The 13,849-nt window shown below is 33.7% G+C and overlaps 2 protein-coding genes across 2 annotated transcripts; both read right to left on the bottom strand.

The window, feature by feature from the left end:
* Positions 1 to 1,092: 1,092 nt before the first annotated feature.
* On the bottom strand, positions 1,093 to 2,344 carry TRIADDRAFT_37956 (expressed hypothetical protein; the record flags this gene model as incomplete). The annotated part of the gene is made up of 3 exons (XM_002114071.1): positions 1,093 to 1,519; positions 1,879 to 1,927; positions 2,179 to 2,344. The coding sequence occupies 3 exons, from the start codon at positions 2,342 to 2,344 to the stop codon at positions 1,378 to 1,380; spliced, it is 357 nt and encodes a 118-aa protein (XP_002114107.1). The 3' UTR covers positions 1,093 to 1,377.
* Positions 2,345 to 6,036: 3,692 nt separating this feature from the next.
* TRIADDRAFT_27547 (uncharacterized protein) lies at positions 6,037 to 7,466 on the bottom strand (the record flags this gene model as incomplete). The annotated part of the gene is made up of 6 exons (XM_002114070.1): positions 6,037 to 6,260; positions 6,441 to 6,530; positions 6,632 to 6,851; positions 7,031 to 7,131; positions 7,206 to 7,284; positions 7,377 to 7,466. Coding segments are annotated over 6 exons (804 nt in total), but the record flags the coding sequence as incomplete, so codon positions are not given.
* Between the last annotated feature and the right edge of the window lie 6,383 nt (positions 7,467 to 13,849).

The following is a 13,849-nucleotide window of genomic DNA, read 5'->3' as shown; positions in this document are numbered from 1 at the left end:
TGTAGGAATGAAAGAGGTCGAAGTAGCCCACAGATACTATTCTGATGGACACAATTTGCGTGTAGACAAACTAATAAGACTGCTGAGCAATCTTATTAAATGCTATAATCGTTCAGTTACGATGAAAATATTCCTAAAAATAGATTCGTTTTCTGCCGATGATTAGTAGCCATGCTTGCAGTTTGTTTTAATACCAGATTGCAAAAGCAAGCTCTCCATGACAAGCCTTAGTTAGCCTTTACTGTTTATTTCAAATCTATTCTATCATATATCTAGATCAATCGTAAAAATGTACCCTATTACGTGGCTTGGGTAGTCAATTCACACGCAATTTGCTAAATATACGTGTATGGTAGTTCTGCTTCACCAACCCTATTTTATAATACTGTAGTTACCGCAGCTAAGTTTAAAAATGATAAAATATATACTGCAGTACCACCTAATACAGTATCGAGAGCAATCTAATCGCAAATACAAATACAGTAGCATTAACTATTGATTTTGTTCTATTTGATACAGGCAAGTGTGTAACCCACATAAAATAGGACTCCGGTTGTATCATCGGTGTTATACTGTACGTAGTTCATAAACGGTTAACAAAGAATTAAGGATGGTTACATCGCATTTTACTTTATCTGTAGTTCGTAAATATTATTTTGTAATTTAGTTAGGGTTATCACATAAAAATTTGATGAAGAAACTATCGTGTCTATAAGACAGATTGACATTTGCAATGATTGCGATCATTGAAATAGCAAGCAAAATCGCAAGATAAGAGTATTCTATTGGCACATTTAGAGCTATAGCATGATGACGACAAGAATATGACTACTACACAATCTGTAGCAATATATGACGCGTACTAAAAGTATTGACTTAATTCCATGGCGTAGTATATGTAACATCTCAAAATAGGCAAAATGCGTTAATAACATATTTGATTATCTATCATAACATTAATATCGAAAGGAAAGACAGCAAGTAAATGTATAAAGTAATATCAGCCATATGCTTACACTGCAGTAAGTCAACTAGTTATCCTATTTGATTTGCAACAATCCTTTCGAAAAACTTGCTAGCAAATTCTTTCATATCAATCACATTATAATAACAGGAGATGATAATTTTGTTACGTGCAGAATAGCTATTCTCTTACAAAGATAAATACTTGTAAAGTGAACTTAATAAAAGTCTGGTAAAAACCGGAGTCATATTAAATTTTGCAAAGACATCAAACAATCTAAATATGATGGTCTTAGAACAACATGGAAATTATGAGTGCAAGTAAAAGTACAGTGTAGAAAAGTTGAATAGTTGAATCCGTCACGATAAGTGACTCAATTTCATATTACAAATACATTCTATTTGACACAGATTCTAACAATCGAGAAAATTGGCAGCCATGAGTAGTTCTAGTGCTATCTCAGGTTGGATAACAAATTCCGGAATTTCATTTCCGCTGTTGGTATACTTGACCTTATAAGTAAAGTAGGTGCATACTTTACTTAAGACATGAGATCTACAGAAAATGAGTTGAAAGTGACAATTAGAAAGGAAGTAAATGAGATAGTAAAGCATTGCCGACTAAGATTGCAACATGTATCCTTTTTACTTGTTGACTGTGATAGAATTTAAATTGAACAGAGAGTTTCTAACGTTGTAAACTTGAGTAAAATAGCAACATGCTGTACATACTGGAAGTCGGTAACTAGTTTTACTTATCCGTTGTCAATAACTGTATTTATAAGACTACGCCAATGATAATTCTACAATCTGATCCCGAATTAATGGTATCATTTTGACAAGATGATTGAACATGGGTGCTGTCAACAACGATTTAAATTTCACTTTCATAGACAAGACATGCACAACACTTACGGTATATCACGAAATCGAATTTCATTTGTTTCATTTTCACTAAATTGGCCTAAAAACAAATTCAAATCGGATTCAATTAACTTTCATCATGACTTGGCAACATGACGACGAAAGTCAAGGAAGAATTAGAGCAACTACATTTCTCAATATTGAATGGTAAAGTGGATGAGACGACGAATATAATCAACAATAACAACAAGCAAATAAAATAAATCAAGAGGTTATAGCCTGATTGACAGCGTACAAAGTGCAAGTCTAAAGCTAAGCAAGATGTCATTGAACCGATTGTTGTTCTATTACCTGGGCCGCTAAGCATCGCTTTAATTGTTCCCGATGTTAAGGCAAACTCTCGCTTAATAATAAATTCGTGGCCATCATTCGCTATTAACTTAACGTACATAGCTTCAGGTCCTTCACAACCACCAATTTGTAGACTGGATTCCGAACGTTTATCAATTTCGGCCATGTTGAAATCTTTAGAACTGGTTGTTTAGCAGCTATGTCGTTGCTATCGTCGTCTGCTGAAGAGAGATTGCGCTTGCGTCAATTTGGTCTAGTACCAGAGCGGTACGTCCCTAGTACCGCCCTACTGTACCAACTGTACGCTACAGTGTACAGTACTATCGTTCATGTACTGTACACTATACAGTACTGTAGTCAACAGGATGGCAATAGGCGTTTGGATGATACCAGAGTGCTTTTCTTTCTTTTATCTGGTTGCTACTAACAGGGACTTATACTGTACAGTACATTAATACAGTAGAACACATAGTAAATACTAGAGATGTAGTAGTCCTATCAGAGTGATCTTCCTTTACCTTGTTGCTACTAACAGGGACTTGTACTATTCATTAATACAGTGTAACACACAGTAAATACTAGAGATGTACAGTACAGTACAAGTCCTTTTATTAGGGTCTGCAGATTGTACTGTAGATTACATCATACTGTACTGTATGACCGACTGCATGGTTACTGTACTGTACGTTCAGTACACTACAGTACTGTACAGTACTGTACAAAGAGCTGTGTATAAAATCTGCTACTGTACTGTACACTGTACACTGTGCAGTTGCGTCAGACGAATATTATTTGTAGTGGCCTACTGGACTGTAGTTAATGCATGGTTAGGTCAAGCTACAAGTGTTACGTTCATGGTTAGGTCAAACTAAAAGTGTTACGTTCATGGTTAGGTCAAACTACAAGTGTTACGTTCATGGTTAGGTCAAACTTCAAGTGTTACGTACATGGTTAGGTCAAACTTCAAGTGTTACGTACATGGTTAGGTCAAACTTAAAGTGTTACGTACTGTTTCATAAGCTTGAATGTACAGTACTGTACAGTGTGCACTCTTCTACACCCATGAGGTTGAGTAACCTAGAGACTCCCCTATCCAAAAGCAAAGTGCAGTAAAGCGGGTGGTTTGCCTTTTATGAAATTAATTAAATAAATATAAAAGGATTGCTCAATTTATAAGAGAATGTTTGGACCAGTAGATGATGGAGTTTTTGGTAATTCGCAATAATGTACAATGTCTGTTATTTTGAAGATACTTAATTTGATCGAAAACTGTCGAGAATATCCAGCTAAATCAGATGACGATAACAACAACAGCGTTTGCAAGTTTGCAGACGATTGTACTATGTATGATATAGATGATCTAGAAATAGTGCAGTACTGTATAATACTGAAATTCGGATTGCATACTTGTTTAATAAAGCAGTATTACGGTAAACAGGTAAACACATTCGTTGCCGATACTTCAATCTTTCGTCAAGGGTCTTGAGTTGCAATGCTGTTCCACTGCACACCGTACAGCAATATCTCTCAAAATGAGCACATAAGTTCACACAGCGTTAGAACATACGTATTAGAATTGAGGACCACAATGTATTATCCTGTTGTCAACAGAATATATGACCATATGAACTTGGTTATAATAAATTTATTTATAGAATATAATATTCGTATGGTTTGTTAGATGGAATGGCAATTGTCTCTTGTTACTGAGTAGTTGTTACACCAAGTCCCATATCATCCAATCACTGGATAGATTGAATTAATTTTGCATTACTTCTTAGCAACGTAGGCTCAATTTGTGTCAAAATTCGTATGTCAATAGAATTTATATCAAATGCATATTTTTAAAGCATTGGTAATATAGAGTGGCTATGATCAATCATGATCATCATTTTGTGATATTAAGAAAGCGAACAGAATGAAAATCAACTACAACATTGAGATTGAAGATCGATTATCACAGCAATCTTCTTGTCGGTACAGAATACAGTACAGAAAATAATCAATTGAGCTTGATCTTGACGTGAACAATTTTAATGACATACAGGCAATAAAAAAATAGTGCAGTAATCTAAAATTTATACAATGCAAGCCATAAAAGTAGATACCCTTGTTTTGATATTAAAAAAATTCGTAGCTGTGCCATAATATGACATTATTAATGATGATATAAAAAAAATTGATCTCACTTGATGTAGAATCAATAGAGGATATTATTCTCATTCAACTGATGATTAATTTACGCGTATGAACATCGATGAGCGTCACTTTCAATATTATTATACTTCATTAATGACACTAAGCAACTGCCTAGCATTGATCGCTAACACGTGAGCAGATTGTAGCATCAATTTAATATACTCATCGTACAAATTGGTCGAAACAGATTTTTGTGCTAGCTTAAAGTTCGTGACAAGGCCTATAGCATCCGTCGAGACAATTTCACTACTCATTTCAACCTGTATCAGATATTAAAGTTAATCGTACGAAATTGATACTTCTTGCAAACATACAGTATAATAGCAACAATATACTTGCCTCTTTTCGAGCTGCTGGTGGCAAATGTAACTTTACTTCTTCCACTTTGTCCAATAAATTTTTTGTGGCACTACCTACCGCCTGCAAAGTGTATAGCATTAAATATACCCTTGATGAGTTATCGCTTAAGTTCTGCATGCAACGATGAATAGCAAGTTAATTTATTAAGATACAACCTTAATAAGTAATCCACACTCTTCCATAGTTGCTAGCTTTGACTGCTTATTTAATTTAACAACGCTTTGTACTAGCTCCGTAGTTATAGCAATACATGCATCTCTGATATTATCTGGAGCCGACGGAGTAGCGATGGAACTTTGTTGATTTACCTGCAAAAGAGGTATTAGTACTGTAATTTAAATACTCGGTAGAATACTCAATTAGCAAGTGTGGCTAAGCAAGCTGTGATCTAGTTACTAAGATGTATGGAGAAGCAATAAATCTTGTATAAAGTGGTTTACTAACGCTTATTTCAGAGCTCGTTTCGCTCCTCTCTTGCTTTTCAGTATTATCTTGCTGCTATAATTTAAGCGAATAATAAAACATGCGAGTGTAAGGATTTAAAAAATATGCATCATTCTTAAAATACCCATATAATTACTGTTTCTACATCTTATCCGTACAATTGACTCTTCAGATTTGGGCTCGGATAATTTTGATTGTAACCATTTTACATCCTCGTAATTTGAGGCCGCTGCTTGTACATTTACAGTCTGAAGTAAAGTAATAGGATCCAGTATTACTTACATAAATCTAAATCCGACTGTAATCAATGTAAACGATTAATCCATACCGATGAAATTTTTCGGCTCATTCTTGATTTTACCGAGTCTGCATTTTTGGGTGGACTAGACGAGGTTTCAGCAGCATTTCCTAAGTTTAACTCCTTAAGTTCTGGACGATTTGGCTGGAATAAAATACATTTTTCATACTCAACCAATTCATGTATCCTTATTTAATTTAAATACATTATCAGTAAATAACTGAAAAATCGTATGCAGCTAAATCACCTTCGGCGGCGGATTAATTGTTGATTTTGCTTATTTATAGATGAAAGATTTCGTTAGGTTTTAATTTTGAGAAATTCTTGCGTGGTAATTGCGATATTACATTTAAAGTAAAAACTGGATAAAACCCGTCTCCGGATATGCTGTAGTACGAATCATAGCTTCCGATAATCGGTATTTCTTAGAACTCATCGAAATATTCATGTTCTAAATTACCAACCTACCTGATATTTTACGAGTTCCATAGTGCAATCTAATGGAGGAATAGTGATTTTAAATCGGTATGGTGTACTTTCACACAGATTATAACAATTTAGCAGACTGTAGCATACTTTAGCTTTGTTAATACTTCACTGAAGGTAGGCCTTTGGGCAGGGTCATACGACCAACACTCTAGCATGATCTGATACATAGATGGTGGACAGTCCGCGGGTTTCGGTAGACGTTCACCATTTTCAATTATCCTAGCTACATCACTATTTTTAACGGATTGAAAAGGTTTCAATCCCCGAGACATGATCTCCCAAACACATATGCCTACACATTTATAATCATTTCATTGAATCATATAGGCTATATAAGATGGTGATATATTAAAGTGATATTTCCTAAGATAAGTTGAAGTATTGTTCTCGTTATGTAATCTTCAGGGATATTAGATCAGAAGTTGTAAACGGAATCTTGATGTACAATATTTATCAGTATTACATGACTCACCATACATCCATACATCACTAGCAGAGGAAAATTTACGGAAATTGATCGATTCTGGAGCCATCCACTTAATAGGAAGTTTAAGTTGGGTAGCTATTATATTTTAGACATGTTTGAAACCAATATATATTTGCTCAGCAATTTTGAAATTACGTGAGTTGATACAGATACAGTACATTAGAATTCCGACTTACATTTGTAGTAAAAAGTCTCATCATCAATCAATCTAGATAAACCAAAATCAGCTAATTTCATTAAATCATGCTCAAATACCAAACAATTTCTTGCTGCGATATCTCTGTGAACGAATCTTTGCGAATCTAAATACTCGAGTGATGAGCATAATTGTATCGCGAAACGAACTAGAGCATTTTCACTAATTTGATCATCAAACTTTTGTAAATACGATCGCATCTATAAAATACAGAGGTGATTAGTATGAAATAGTTAGCTTACCATAAGACGTACACATGGACTATTTAAGCTATTCAATTTAGAATGTGATGTCACTCAACGATGCCACAAACTAGTGATGTGTAATAAAATTAATGCAATAGTACGTGTCGACTGTATAATAAGCTTCAGTTGGTAACCTCTCCATATTTAGCTAATTCCATCACGATAAACACCGGTTGTCCGGTATGAATACCAATTAAGCGAACAATATTCGAGTGATTGAAACGAGTCATGGAATCTAAAATAGAGAACAATCAAAATCAAACAATTTGAATAACTTACGAAAAAAACGAATTTTTAATAGTGCGTTACATGCTTCATCCAAAAATTTATCTTTCGTTGTTCCAGTGTCTTTACAAGTTTTAACAGCTACTTCCAGATTTTGACTATCCTATAGCATGAAACAACGAATACTTTAACCTGTTAGTCCAAATAAACGCTAATAAATATCAGAGGAGATATTAATTTGTTCAATTAGATAACCTTTGACTGAAAAGTTCCACAGAATACATCACCAAATTGTCCTTCACCGATAATCCGATCAAATTTAATCCTTTCCGGATCAATCGCAAAACTCTCGCCTATTATCCAGGTATTACATCGGTATCAACCACAATTTTTTTATCACTGCTTTCGTATTATACGTGTAATAAAACTTTACAAGAACATTTACCTTGATTGCCAGGCCGCTGATTTAGATTTTCAATAGTTTCATAGTCATCTTCATCTTCATCTTCTTCTATAAATGTATTATCACTCGTTGAGCATTAAAAGCAATCACTAATTTACTAAACAATATAAAAATTACTAATAAGAAAAGGAATTAAAGCTATATCTTACCGTCAGAGTAAACTAAAGTACTTCTGTTAGAGCTATAGAAGAAGGCGCAAGTTATTATACTTTATGTTTGATCGTCATTTTTATTTAAACTATACAATTAACAATCTCATTTGCAAGACTATCCAACTTACAGTCCACCACCTTTCGAACCCTCCTCCAAAGCATCAACTGAATAGCAATAATAACAAAATGGTAAGACAGAAAGCATACATACTCTTCGTAAATGTGATACATTATAGTCTAGTGAGGCTGTGGGCATTGTAAGTACTTACCTGAAGAAACCGAACCATCTTTGATCTTTTTATAAAAGCAACAGTAACCTTCAGTAAGATCTGCCATATCAGAAGCAATCTCAACATTGGCAGTACCGATTACTATTGCCTAAAAATATTTTAATGATGTCGTTATAACCATATCCCTAACCACTAATATAAATCGATTATCACTACTCATAGCAGGCTACAGCCTTTAAATATGCAAAATAATATCACAGTATATGGTGGTCTATCACCTTTGCTGAAGTTTTTAACTTTAAAATTAGTAGTCCAGAGCCTTCAGATGTAGTTTTTGCCTGTATAGTTCTTATATTCTCGAATTTTGTAAGTAATGATGTCTACAATTTCAAAAATAAGTAGCAATTCTAGTTCAGTAACGGCTTATTCCATTCTGAAATAAATTCATATTTTATATATTAGTATTTATTTATATATGACGTAAATCTTATAGACAAGTGAGTAACAGGCCAGGCGAGATCTTACAGAATTCAAATTATCAGTGGCGTAGCCAATGCCAACGTGAATACCAATACAAACACTAACATTGATTGATAATCCAGCCTAAAGCGGACAGTTGACCATAGTTAAGATTTTACTTACATTAAGATTAAGATTATATATACAATGGAGATATCTTAACAAAGAATAAGCGAGAAGCCTTCGACTGCTAAATATTGCAATTATTCTAAAAGTTGTTTAACCTGTAACGTGCATTTAAAGGATTCCATATCGTATGGATGCACCGTAAGGACAGAATGGCAAAATTTTAAAGCACACTCTGCAGGCGTAACATCGACATAGTTTTTAAATTCTTGCTGGATGGACTTCCTTAAAACTTTTTTGGACTGCAAGTTGAAACACTCTTAGTAATGAAAAATGTGCATAAATCGAGTATAAAAGATTGGGAATATTATAATCTTGAAAGTAATATTACTTTGAAAGAATCAATGATACGTTGCGGTAAAAATTTGTGCAAGCCATAGTCTTTTCTGTGATGATAATAAAGTGGTAACGTAGATATACGAAAGTGGAACGATGACATTTACATCAACCAGATATTCAATATTAGTACAGGAAGTATGAAGGCGAAACAACTACGTTAATAATTAGAGAAAGACTTTTTTGTAGATACTAACTCTATTAATTCAAAATTTCCTTTCTTTTCCAAAGCAGATTGAGTTAAATGCTTGAAAAGACACCTATTTATATGCATGATTAATATATTACGATTACAGCATTACAGATAAAATTATAGGAAAACAAACGTATTTTAAATAATTCACAATTAAATGATGAAGCACTGCGGCAGGATTTACAATTTATCAATTGTGAAGGTGTTACGACATAGCATACCTCATTTGTAGAACCGCAAGTTTGATTGCATTTTCGGTAGATATTTTACTACTGTACTCGTTTAAATAGTCGTTCCTTACCTAGAGAGTAATAACGTCGAAAGCAGGTAAGGACTTCTTATCATATGAGATAAAGTACGGCTAGCAATATTGCCGCAAACATAGTATAAGATGAGGCAATGGAAAGTAAAGTAATGTTTTATAGAATACGTAACGTATTCATATACGCGTACTGCCTATACAGTATATTTCATATCGCAATAATGTGAGGTGATATGGATAGACATTCGTCCTTTAAATTAATTAACTCTTTAAAAACTAGTGATCAAAAACACTTTGATTATGATAATATTATCATAATTTTACCGTTGACATTGACGTATGTTGAAAATCTGCATTTCGTAGTTGAGCCACTCAAAAATGGTGTAAATGATGTAATCGGCATAGAGCAAGAATTTATATGAAGACTAAATATCATCTAGTGTACAATATTAAGAGGGATTACTTGATTATTTCATGATTATTAGAATCCCTAATGCTAACTATCTATATGAAATTATCTGCTTGCTGTAATACACTTGTTGTAACATATAGTATATTTTAATATCGTGTAATATATTACAGTATACGCACTGTACAGGAAGTTACCTAAAACACCACAGCATCTATTACGAAATAGGTTATTTATCTTTAATAATACATTATGCAATCTAAATTTGTATTTATATATCTATTCAATAATACGCTTTTTTTAAGCAGATAAATCGGTCTTTGATAGGGATTCTTCGGACCTGTATACAAGGTCTGATTAACTATAAGCTACTAATCATTCTGTAGTACCATTCATCCTAATACCAACTGTAGTTGAAAATGGTACTTTGTACAGAATTCGATCGAATACCAATGCTTTAATATCAAATAATCTTATCATCCGATGATATTAGGAGTATTTGTATAGCATTTGATGATAATAGTAGCAGGTTTTCAATATAATAAGATACAACGCAATCAACATGAAATTATCTTTGTAAAATACATTTTTATCAGTAAACTGATAATTTTCAAGGAAGGTTTGCTAGAAGATATGCATAGCATTGTTGAGATAATGATAAACTCAATTTAAGATTGTATATAGACAAAGACTGAAGTCTATATCACAGAATTATGAAAAATTACTATTTTTGAGATAGCAAATATCAAATTTTACCTGCTCGTAATAAAGTAGGAAAACGGAGTTGTCACTGGTACTCAGTTCAAGTAAATCATCGGGATGAAATCTAATTCTTAAATAATACCTAACATGCGTAATAGATGTATAGAAAGACAGATCATTTCTGAGTTTTCTTAATTTACTTTCCTTACAGAAAAGCAAGACTACTCTTTTAACTTGACACTAACATTTAGACACTTGCAAAGTATATTACAATCGATGAAGATCTAGTACATGCATACGAGCACATATACAGTAGTAGAGTAAGTGAGGTTAGTAAGTACAGTATATTTGTGCAGAAGTGTTACAGAGCAGCAGAGTTAGTACTGTGGCAATTGCTATCTCTTTCATGTTCATACGTATAAATAACTAATACTATTAACGTCATACTGATAATATCTCGTTGATTACAGTTTTTAATATGCCAAGAATCATTTTGCAATACTGTTTATTTTCCAACTTACTTGACATCTTTCTGCTTATTGAGGTCTTCAAAGATCGCATTAATTGTGGTATTAGGTGAAAGCCAGCAGTACTTTTCTTCATTAGAATAGCGAGCTTGGATAGCAAAATACTTGTAGGCCATTGCAAAATTAGATGAAAGAAATGTCTTAGACAAGACTCTCCTAAGTAAGGCCTAAAATAGACAATCGTTAGCAAATATTGATCATTTCATTAAGTTCTAATAAAGGCTGGGATTCGTAGGTTGTGAAAAGATGACTATACGTAGAGTTGCAAGTTAACGCTGTCTGTAACATGACAGACAGTATACGGAAAAAAAAAATTGAAATTAAATGATCTAAATCGAAATTCTTTATTGCCTATTTTAATCATTCTGCGACAGTTTGTTGGTGCAGTATGACTATTATAGCGAAATTAATATAGAAATTTTTATAAATATGTCATTGCTCGTATATACTGTCATCATCAAGGAGTACAGTAGATAACCTGCTGTAAAATAGTATTGTATAATTGTACAAGTTTAGATCATGTAGTGACTTGATAATCTCCTTTGGTATCAAATATCTCATTCTATTACTTAAAGGTGCCAACTAGCGTTTAGTTTATACACTGTACAGTACTATCAAAATGAACAATAGCACAATCTTTGCAATGGATAAGGCTTAGGTAATTGAATCGTTACGATCACCTTAATGCGTAAGTTTCCTTCGCAGCCGATGGCTTTACGCCTGCCATCCGGTAAATAAATGTTGAATTCGATAACATCAGCACCGCTTGGACTGGTAGCCATGGTCGATATGGTGAAAGGCCTCAGTCACTTGAAATTACTATGTTTAATTCGTCTACTATACTCGTATATATAGCTGTATTGAGTGTAAGTTAACGCTCAATCATGGACTGATTTGTGTACTCCTATCTGATTGACCTGCAGTATATAGGAGTCAGTCAATCAGAAGGATTTTATATTATGGTAGATGAAGAATTCTTCTAGACGATAGTGGTAAGACTAATTTATCGATTGACGATGTCGATTCGATTTTCATTCAAAGGAGAAGAAACAGCAATATTCTCTCTCGCTCTCGGCTCTTGATATGCCACTATGAAGTTGTTTTCATATTGTATAAAGATGCAAGCGCTCAGGCACTAAAGTTTTCTTACGCTCAATCTATCAAGACTAACATTTAACCTGTACGAGTAATAAAAGTAACGCACTTGATCCGAGACATCGGAGATCAGGTATTAATTAACCTTAATTATGATCATCAATATACTGTAATAATAAAAGAAGAGGAATTACATTATTAAAATAAATAATAATAATGAATAATTACGATGACGACATGATTGCTGCATCAGTTAAGTTAATACTGTAGTGTATACAGTACAGTATAAGTTGAGTTGGGTTTCATACAGTACAGTGCACGTGAAGTCAAGGCATGCGCACAATGTACTGTGTTGCACTGTACTTGGACGGTCGGACATTAACCTTTATATCGTCTTGATCTTAAACTGTTAGATATTCGATTTCAAATTGCTAAATGGAGTAATATTTCATTGATTCTTAGTCTATTTTGCTAAGTTCTGCTTGAAAGCAGTTCTATAGCTTCATAAATTTTTTTGAGTTAATAGTCGTGATTAAGAAAACAGATACAGAAGATGCATACCACAGTATAAGTTAGTATTATTCAAAAGTCCGTCAGTATCTGTATAGTATACTGTATGCTATATTATACGGTATCATCTGGTACTGATACTGTGGTACTTAATATCGAGATATCTTTAGACAGCGTACTGTACTATATATCCATGGTCCAGGTTCAGAGGACATTATTGTCCACTAGTACATAACTAATGCCTAATATCCACTTTGTCCAGCTATATTACTCTTCAGTCAGACAGACGAACTTTTCTTACCATATGAGGCCGTCAATATCGAAAAATGGCTACTTAGTATGGATTTTCCGTGTCTGATTTCGAAATAACTGGTACTAATTTAAATAATAATAATAATTACATCTACGATCTTATATAACTGTTTGTAAGTAGAACTTGGTACATAACCGATACTAAGATTCAACGTAATATTTATTTGGGGAATTTACAATACCGTCCATGATTAACATCGTATTCACAACATTGTCAACGATTCATATATTTATTTCCTTAATTTAGAAAAAAATCAGCCAATTCGAATCGATCATCGGCATACTCTACTAACTATAGTACTGTTAGTCTGTCATAGCGAAGTGTTTGCCACACTATTTTGGTGAAAGAGGGGAAATGTCTGTCCGTCCAAAACATGATAAACACAAGCATGCATTTTATGGGCGATGGAGTAACATTTTAGAAGTTGATCCCAATTTACTCAATTTAGTAAGTTTTTAAAATAATGTTTTGACCATATCCTAGCTCACCACGCACCCATGTTTTTGGAGTGAATAAGAAGGAAGATGCAAACACGGTTGTGTACTATAACTCCGAAAATAGCTACAGACCCATAGACCCATCGAAAAAATCAGCCAATTCGAATCGATCATCGGCATACCCTACTAACTATAGTACTGTTAGTCTGTCATAGCGAAGTGTTTGCCACACTATTTTGGCGAAAGAGGGGGAATATCTGTCCGTCCAAAACATGATAAACACAAGCATGCATTTTAGGGCGATGGAGTAACATTTTAGAAGTTGATCCCAATTTACTCAATTTAGTAAGTTTTTAAAATGATGTTTTGACCATATCCTAGCTCACCATACACCCATGTTTTTGGAGTGAATAAGAAGGAAGATGCAAGCACGGTTGTGTACTATAAATCCGAA

The sequence above is a fragment of the Trichoplax adhaerens genome, genomic scaffold, assembly GCF_000150275.1.
Source record: "Trichoplax adhaerens TRIADscaffold_7 genomic scaffold, whole genome shotgun sequence".
NCBI lineage: Eukaryota > Metazoa > Placozoa > Uniplacotomia > Trichoplacea > Trichoplacidae > Trichoplax > Trichoplax adhaerens.
The sequence above is the reverse complement of the archived record's forward strand: the minus strand, read 5'-3'. Positions and strand labels throughout refer to the sequence as shown.